Below are 9,974 nucleotides of genomic sequence, written 5' to 3'. Positions count from 1 at the left end.
GCTGGTGCATGGAAAATCCCTCCACCTCTATATTGTCCGCTTCTTCGTTCAGCCATGTCTCGGTGAAATATAAGATGTTACAGTTGTTAATGTCCCGTTGGTAGGATAATCTTAATAGTAGGTCATTGGAAGGCATTGGGAGTTTGCTCGCTCGCCTCCAGATTATCAAAAGGTTCCCCGATCTGCGTCCCCATGTCTGGCGTCTTTTCTTCACGCAAAAGGCTTGGATCTGGGCCTGTTCCAGTGAAAGCAGGATATCCTTCTCGTCGGACTCATTAACTTATTATGGCTTTGGGCAGTATTAAGTAGCTTGGATGAATAAGGTGCCCAGAGTAAACTGCCTGCTACTCAGTCCCAGTTGCTAATATATGCATATTATTAGTATATGTTGATAGAAAACACTTTCTAAAACTGTTTGAATGATGTCTGTGAGTATAACATAACTCATATGGCAGGCAGAAACCTGAGAAAAAATCCAAACAGGAAGTGAGAAATCTGAGGTTGGTCGTTTTTCAACTCATTCCCTATTGAAGATACAGTGGGATATTGGTCATGTTGCACTTCCTAAGGCTTCCACTAGATGTCAACAGTCTTTAGAACATTGTTTCAGGCTTCTACTGTAAAGGAGGGGCTCAGAAGGGCTCTTTGACTCAGTCGTCTGGCAGAGTGCCACAAGCTTGTGACGCTCGTTCACGTGAGAGTTAGCTCGCGTTCCATTGCATTTCTGAAGACAAAGGAATTCTCAGATTGGAACATTATTGAAGATTTATGTTAAAAACATCCTAAAGATTGATTCTGTACATCGTGACATGTTTCTACGGACTGTAACGGAACTTTTTAACATTTCGTCTGCTCCTAGTGAACGTGCTTCGTGAGTTTTTATTTGTTTACAAAACGTGGCCATTTGGACATAAATGATGGACATTATCGAACAAATCAAACATTTATTGTGGACCTGGGATTCCTGGGAGTGCATTCTGATGAAGATCATCAAAGGTAAGTGAATATTTATAATGTTATTTCTGACTTCTGTTGACTGCACAATATGGCGGATATCTTTTTGGCTTGTTTGGTCTCTGAGCGCAGTACTCTTTTTCCGTAAATCTGACACAGCGGTTGCATTAAGGAGAAGTGTATCTAAAGATCCATGTATAACACTTGTATTTTCATCAACATTTATTATGAGTATTTCTGTAAATTGATGTGGCTCTCTGCAAAATCACCAGATGTTTTTGGAACTACTGAACATAACGTGCCAATGTATACTGATATTTTTTAATATAAATATGAACTTTATCGAACAAAACATACATGTATTGTGTAACATTAAGTCCTATGAGTGTCATCTGATGAAGATCATCAAAGGTTAGTGATTCATTTTAGCTCTATTTGTGCATTTTATGACTCCTCTCTTTGGCTGGAAAAATGGCTGTGTTTTTCTGTGACTTGGCTCTGACCTAACATAATCGTTTGTGGTGCTTTCACCGTAAAGCCTGTTTGAAATCAGACACTGTGGTGGGATTAACAAGAGGTGTATTTTTAAAATGGTGTGAAATACTTCAATGTTTGAAGAATTTTAATTATGGGATTTCTGTTTGCCGTTAGCGGGATCTCAGCCCTGAGAAGTTTTAAAGGAAAAGTTTCTTCCAGTCCTCGGTGAGTAATCGCTTTTCTGATGTCCAGGAGATATTTTCATCCATAACAGACGGTAGCAGCAACATTATGTACACAATAAATAAAAAATAAGTTACCACAAAATGCTCCCCCCCCCAAAAAAAAATGCACAATTGGTCGGGGGAATGTAAAACGTCAGCCATGTTCTTCGGCGCCATCTTCAAAGTGTGCAAACTATTTAATATAAATTGATGGAAAATGTGCTGACCATTGAATATTTAATATATGTTTCATATTTATTTTATTTATCAGCATTTAATAACAGGTGTTGACATTTAGGTAAAGAGTCAATTTTGAGAGTAAAATTATGTAGGCATGTTAAAATAAAAAATAGAAAGATATTTCTAGAAGTAGATACAGTACATGGCCAAAAGTATGTGGACACTTGCTTGTCGAACATCTCATTCCAAAATCATGGGAATTATTATGGAGTTGGTCCCCCCTTTGCTGCCATAACACCCTGCACTCTTCTGGGAAGGCTTTCCACTAGATGTTGGAACTTTGCTGTGGGGACTTGCTTTAGTGAGGTTAGGCAATGATGGTGGGCGATTAGACCTGGCCTGCAGTCGGCATTCCAATTCATCCCAATGGTGTTCGATGGGGTTGAGGTGAGAGCTCTGTGCAGGCCAGTCAAGTTCTTCCACACCGATCTAAAAAAAAAAAACATTTCTGCATGGACGTCACTTTGTGCAAGGGTGCATTGTCATGCTGAAATAGGAAAAGGCCTTCCCCAAACTGTTGCCACAAAGTTGGAAGCACAGAATCGTCTATAATGTCATTGCATGCTGTAGCGTTAAGATCTCCCTTCACTGGAACTAAGGGGCCTAGCCCGAACCATGAAAAACAGCCCCAGACCATTATTCCACTTCCACCAAACTTTACAGTTGGCACTATGCATTCGGGCAGGAAGCGTTCTCCTGGCTACCGTCAAACCCAGATTCGTCCGTCGGACTGCCAGATGGTGAAGCACGATCCATCACTCCAGAGACAGCGTTTCCATTGCTCCAGAGTCCAATGGCGGCGAGCTTTACACCACTCCAGCCGAAGCTTGGCATTGTGCATGGTGATCTTAGGCTTATGTGTGGCTGTTCGGCCATCGAAACCCATTTCATGAAGCTCCCGACGAACAGTTCTTGTGCTGACGTTGTTTCCCGAGGCAGTTTGGAACTCGGTAGTGAGTGTTTCAATGATTTTTACACACATCCTATGACGGAATCACGTTGAAAGTCACTGAGCTCTTCAGTACAGGCCATGCTACTGCCAGTGTTTGTCTATGAAGATTGCATGGCTGTGTTCTCGATTGTACACACCTGTCAGCAACGGGTGTGGTTGAAATAGCCGAATCCACTCATTAGAAGGGGTGTCCACATATTTTTGGTCATGTAGTGTATATTGAATAGTGAATGTATGCTTTGCATTGTATTTCAAGTGAGTGCTCATGAACAGTTATGAGAATGAAATGAAACTACCCATTTAAGTTTTCGATTTCAAACTCAAAAGCATTAGGTTATATAATTGAAATATTAGCTATCGCAAATAAACACGGAGTTATCATGTATGCGCTGTCCGTGGTACTGAAGTCTTAAAACTATAGACAAAGGTCCTGCACGTCACGCATCGATTATAACAGCAAGAAACAACAGACAATGCCAGCAACTTCATGTCAAAAACATGTTTTGCTCCAATAAAACAAAAAAACAAAACAAGTGACAAATCTCTTCGTTCTGACTAACACGATTGTGCTGTGTGATTTGTGAACGGTGCTGTGAGATGAGATGCTCAACAGTGAGTAGAATGGACATAAATCCACAGAAATGTAGTGATCTGCGTCATGCACTTCCCCTGGCAGCCCCCCGCACCTCTCTGATTCAGAGGGGTTGGGTTAAATTCGTGAAATTAAAAAATAAAATAGGGACAGTCTCCTCCTGGTGGTATACATTGGACAAGCAGCCTAATCCATTTGTCTAATGAACAACGTTTGACAGGCCTATCATAATTGCATATGCTTTGACAAAAAATGACCAATAACCCATTAACAAATATTAAATATATCAAACGTCAAATGTTTCTTAAGATTAAATGGAGACAAGACATGTGGGAAACAAAAATGCCATGGAACAACTTGATATTTACATACAGTTTACTCTGTGTCCTGCCAGAATTCATGCAGATCTGTGCAATAGCCTAAATGACAAATGATATATAAATTAAGCACCTATGTTTTACGATATAAAATGTACTTCATCAACAGTTAGTACGTGATTGCAGGTATGCTTGAAAACCCAGCTCCTGTCACGTATATCAGGCCTCGATAACGGAATAAAGCATCAGCTAATAATGAGTAATAATAAGTCAAATATTTTTATAGACCTCTCATAATTAACTATTCTTTATAATTATAAATTAAAACGGACACATTTTACTTGTTGGAAACTGTATCCCATAAAATAAGAAATACAACTATACCAGAAACACTCGGTCAGTCTACAAAAACGTTTATTTCTATTGATGTGTATGATCCGCAGTAGCCTTTATGTAAACACATTAAAGGACATAAAAAATGCATGTTGTTAGATCCATTTGGGGAATAATTCACGAAATATAGCATAGCACCACATAATTCTGGAAAACGTGTCCCCTACACACACATTCGTATGAATCCTTCATAAATTGCAATATCAAATAATTTGACAGTATGAATGGGTAAACACACGATTTATTTGCGTAAAAGGAACAGGAGTCGAATATAGTTCAAATGGAACAAGGCCTCTCTCATTTGCTGCATGATAAGACCCACTATATTGCATTTTAATAAACCATAGGCCTACATTTCCGCAGACACTAATCATAATTTATAAATTAAATTCAATACAATACTATATCTTGTACTTTCAAGCTGTAACCGATAATAAATTCATAGTATAATAGTATACAATTTCTAATGATAATTCGAATAATATTAGGTCAAACAAATAATAAATACAAAAAACTACTACTAATAATAATAATGTTACATTAATAGTAGTATGGTAGTTCTATCTTCTAGTATTAGGCTGCTAAAATCATCTGATATTTCATTTTTGTTGATATTTCATCATGGTTGTAGTTATTGTTAGGCTATTAGCATTAAATCTAAACATATAACCATCTACATATGAGGCTAAAGCCTAGGCCCAAATAGAGGCATATTTGGTGAATGGTAACCAATTAAATAAAACAAATGAATACGTTGATTTGATTGGACATCCATAATCCCTTGACAAAACGTATCCAGCAAAGTATTGAGTTCCTAGTGGCTAGTGGTGATTGCATTCTGCCTCCAATTGCAACGAGGGAATGGACAACACGAACAGTTTGACAACAAAAAGTAGGCGCTTTTTGAGTAGGGGAGGGGGAAGGGAGGAAGAGGGGAGGAAGAGAGAGTGAATGAGAGCATGTGTGTGTGTGTGTGTGTGTGTGTGTGTGTGTGTGTGTGTGTGTGTGTGTGTGTGTGTGTGTGTGTGTGTGTGTGTGTGTGTGTGTGTGTGTGTGTAAGTGTGTGAGGGGGAGGGAGGGAGGGGAGCAGACACCCCTTACAACAAACCAGGACTCAGACGCTGACGAGCTATGATGCTATTTGACACTTCTGTTTGTGATAAATCATTTAACTCCGGACAGCAGAAGGCTATTCGCATGTGGAGTGTGGAAGGTCTAGAACTGCACCAAATGACAAATTAAGTTACTGGACGTATAATGGGTTACTTTCTTGTCTATTGTGCAGGTTATGAGGATTTTATTCTCCAATAATCCTTACTTTCAATCACTGGATCCGCTATATAAAGACGTGACCTATAATTACCGCGCTTCTTGCATTTATATTAAAATGTAGTCTTTACCATCGGCATCGACGGGACAAAGGACAGGAGCTTATTCGTCAAAACATCTATTAGTAACCGACAGACTGCAATTAACATAAGGCTGTTCTTTACTTGTTAGAAGCAACGAATTGACTGCAAGGTGGTGTATTTCCATCCTCAATATTTGACCCGTTAACAATAGGATATGTTGTGCCATATTTTGTGCTGCAATAATATTACCACTATATTCTTAATTTTACTTGTGTGTTCCCCTAGAATGAGTTCATATTTTTTTTCCCATAAATAACTTATTGCTTTCTCTCAATATATTATAGGCTTCATTATGGACATGCACATTATATTCGAGGAGATGACCTGGCCATCGCCACGGAGTATATTATTGGCGTCTTTGACTGTAGTCTTTGCCGTGCACCTGTGGCGCAGGATCAGGCGGAACTGGGACGTATGCAGCCCGCCTGGACCCTTCGCTTGGCCGGTCATTGGGAACGCAGTAGAGGTTGGCAAAACTCCTCACCTCTATTTCTCTCGCATGGCACGGAAATATGGGGACGTCTTTCGAATCAAACTTGGCTGCCGGGACGTTGTGGTGCTGAATGGCGACGCAATCAGGCAGGCGCTCATCAAAAATGGATATGATTTCGCAGGCAGACCGGACTTTACTTCTTTTCAATACGTTTCCAATGGTGATGGCATTGCTTTTGGAAAATTCAGCGAATGGTGGAAAGTGCACCGAAAAGTAGCCCAATCTACTGTTCGGATGTTTTCCACCGGCAACATGAACTCCAAAAAGACCTTCGAAAACCACGTTGTCTGCGAAGTTAGGGAGCTGCTCCGTCTTTTCCTGGGAAAAACGCAAGAGCACAAATATTTCCAGCCGATGACATACTTGGTGGTATCAACAGCTAACATAATGACCGCCGTGTGCTTTGGAAAAAGGTATTCCTACGACGACGCAGAGTTTGCGCAAGTTGTGGGACGAAATGATCAATTCACCCAAACAGTAGGGGCTGGGAGCATCGTTGATGTGATGCCTTGGCTCCAGTATTTTCCCAACCCAATAAAAACAATTTTTGACAATTTTAAAGAGCTCAACCGGGAGTTCAGTCAATTTATCGTTACTAAGGTTGTCGAGCATCGTAAGACCATTCAGCCAAGCACAATCCGGGACATGACAGATGCTTTCATCATGGCATTGGACCATTCTCAGGACAGCTCGCCCGGAGTCTCACCAGGCAAAGATTATGTGCCACCTACTATTGGTGATATTTTTGGAGCAAGCCAAGACACACTGTCTACTGCACTCCAATGGATCATTCTGATACTTGTGAGGTAATAGCCTACGTATTCATTTTGAATCAGCTAAAGTGTAATTAAAGTTCTCGTTTTCCCATAGGCTATAATATGTTCTATTAACAATGCATTTGATAATTTAGTCATTAAGCAGTTGCTTATCCAAAGCAACTTACACTAAGTGCATTAATCAATTCACAATAGCATATATGCTTTAAGTTGAGAAAACCTATGCTTAAAACAGAAAAAGCAACCTAATCCAACCTAATGTACTCGTATGCCACTGTCACACTATCAACATCAAACAACGAAAGAGTACTATGCTCTGCTCTTTTTTTGCTGGCAGCCTACTCCTGTACGTGCTCCTGTGTCCCGCACGTCAGTAGCAGAACTAGGATGTTAGGTAATAGTCTTAAATAGCAGAAGTGCCCAGGCAGGTATTGGAAGCCTCTCATGAGGGCTCCGCTGTACTGAAATTTCGCTTGATAAAGTAATCTGAGCCGCAGAACATCATGATGTGAGTTGCCAGTTTGCGCGGGAGAAATAAAACAGTTTCGATAGTAATTCATGTTTATTTTGTCCTGTATTTAGTATTTACTTAGGAATTCTTAGCATGTTGGCAACTGTAACCATGCTACCAAATCCCCAAATAACAAAATGCCAAATAACCTGTAGCCTATATCAACCTGCTGCTCATAGTTACCCATCAAAAAAGATTAATGTATTGAGTATGCCCTCAGTGTTGAAATGGAGGTTAGCTTCCCAATAGGAAATTATTATCTCTATGAACAAAGATACCTGTGTTCTGAGTGTTCACTTTTGACCATGTCCTATATAGGTTTCCTCATATCCAGCTGCGTCTCCAAGAGGAAGTGGACAAAGTGGTCTACCGGAGCCGTCTGCCCACCATCGAAGACCAGTCTCAGTTGCCTTACGTGATGGCCTTTATCTACGAGGTGATGCGCTTCACCAGCTTTGTGCCTCTCACCATTCCCCACAGCACCATCACCGACACTACCATCATGGGCTACACCATCCTCAAGGACACAGTGATCTTCATCAACCAGTGGTCCAGCAACCATGACCCCGCCAGGTGGACACAACCAGAGACCTTTGACCCCCTGCGCTTCCTGGACCAGGACAGCTCTTTGAACAAGGACCTGGCCAGCAGGGTGCTCATCTTCTCCTTGGGAAAGAGGCGGTGCATCGGAGAAGAGCTGTCCAAGATGCAGCTGTTCCTATTTACTGCATTGCTGGCACACCAGGCCCACTTTAGTCCTGACCCGGACAAGCTGCCCACCATTGACTACACCTATGGGCTGACCCTGAAGCCCAATAACTTCTCCATAGCAGTACATTTACGGGACACCATGGACGTCTTGGAGGAGGCTAGCCAAAAGCCTTTCAACGGGGAGACCCAAGAGGACACAGGCAACTCCAGATCAGACTGAGAATATAGTTGCCAAAAGCATTACAAAAACGGCAAATGAAGCTTTTAAGAAGTAGATTCATGAACTGAAATTCTTCCTCATGTGCTATCAGGTATCAGCTACTATATAGTTTAAAAAATTATTTATGAACTGAACACTCAGGCAAAATACCCTTCATATACATCTATATTTTCTTTGTTTTACAGGTAATCACTCATATGACTATGGCTCACAAAAATGCAACTTTTAAAGATTGTTTTTAATAGGTTATTGCACTGATGTTTGTATATCTTTCACTGGAACACGCCAGAACATTAAAAAAAGTGTGCAGTGTTCATCTTAGGGCGATGGCATGTTCTTTTACACTTGTTTGCCACTTCATTTGACTGTATTTACTGGAATATTGACCAATTGGAGTTGATTCAGTTATTTTACTTGCACCCACCACCTCAGAGAGTGTACCTTTTATGCCCCAAATGACCTCCCAACAAGGTCAATATGATACAGGGAGAATCTTGATTTATGTAAATATAGGTAAGTAGGTAGATAGTAATACCAACCTTATTACTATTAAATACAATAATTATGTTTTAAGTGACATCGTGTTGGTAATTCTAATGAGCAGCCCTACCCTAAATTTGACATATGCACTAATGTTTTACAGAAAACTCAGATTGTTGTGCTTTAAAAAAAATTGAGTCAACTTTAAAAAACAAAATATGGCAACCAGCTCTCATCAAGGCAAAGGGTGGCTACTTTGAAGAATCTAAAATCTAAAACACATTTAGATTTCTTTATCACTTTTTTTTGATTACTACATGATTCCATGTGTGTTCTTTCATAGTTGCGATGTCTTCACTATTATTCTACAATGTAGTACAATAGTCAAAATAAAGAAAAACCCTGGAATGAGTAGGGTGTGGACAAACGTTTGACTGGTACTGTACATTTGTTAAATTGAAATGGTAATTTAAAAAAAAATCTATATTAGAAAAGGGTTTTCTTTTTTATTGTATTTTTGTTCTCTTCGAGTGTGTGTTATGTATTCATGCGCTTGAACGTTCAAAAGGCTGCTCTGCAAATGTTCTTCATATATACCATATCATTAAGATTCTTCATTTAAGATACCAGTTATCAAACGATTTATTCTCCATGTTGTATTGAATACAGAACATAATCATTGTGTTACTGCAACTGTGATGTTGCTCCGGTGAGAGTATTTTACGATATCTATCTGAACGGATGACATTGAGTTGATGAGTAAAGGTAATATGTGTGATATTATACAGTAACACTAAATTAAAGGACATTTTAATTCTTGCTTGATTTGTAACTAGTGTATTTATTATACTGATATGAGTTGGAGGAACAAGAGATTGCGTTTTGTTTATTTTAACACATGCCTCAGAATAGGAGGTATATCTAACCAGCTTTTGAGTAAGTAGGGGCTCATTCGAACCAAAATAAAAAGTCACGTGGGCAGGTGGAATAAAAATAGAATGCTGATACTGCAATGTTTAGGAATACACAAAGGTTATATACAAAGTCACTCAACACTTCCATATCTCAAACTCACTATGGCCGAGATTCTCTATTTTTAAATGACCGGTTCAATTGTTCCCGAAAATAGAATAACCTTTGTGTATTATCTGAAATGACAGAATTATTATTAGAAATACACTTTGTCTGGTTAGTTTGATACAGTAGATGTCATGACTTTCTT

General features: G+C 39.6%; 1 protein-coding gene across 1 annotated transcript; it reads left to right on the top strand.

Moving 5' to 3' along the window:
• Positions 1–5,259: 5,259 nt before the first annotated feature.
• LOC115135284 (cytochrome P450 1B1-like) lies at positions 5,260–9,572 on the top strand. The gene is made up of 3 exons (XM_029669800.2): positions 5,260–5,670; positions 5,846–6,860; positions 7,660–9,572. Exons 2-3 carry the CDS (start codon positions 5,854–5,856, stop codon positions 8,270–8,272), a joined length of 1,620 nt encoding a protein of 539 aa, XP_029525660.1. The 5' UTR covers positions 5,260–5,670; positions 5,846–5,853; the 3' UTR covers positions 8,273–9,572.
• The last annotated feature ends 402 nt before the right edge of the window (positions 9,573–9,974 follow it).

The sequence above is a fragment of the Oncorhynchus nerka genome, linkage group LG10, assembly GCF_034236695.1.
Source record: "Oncorhynchus nerka isolate Pitt River linkage group LG10, Oner_Uvic_2.0, whole genome shotgun sequence".
In the NCBI taxonomy this organism is placed as follows: Eukaryota; Metazoa; Chordata; class Actinopteri; order Salmoniformes; family Salmonidae; genus Oncorhynchus; species Oncorhynchus nerka.
The sequence above is the reverse complement of the archived record's forward strand: the minus strand, read 5'-3'. Positions and strand labels throughout refer to the sequence as shown.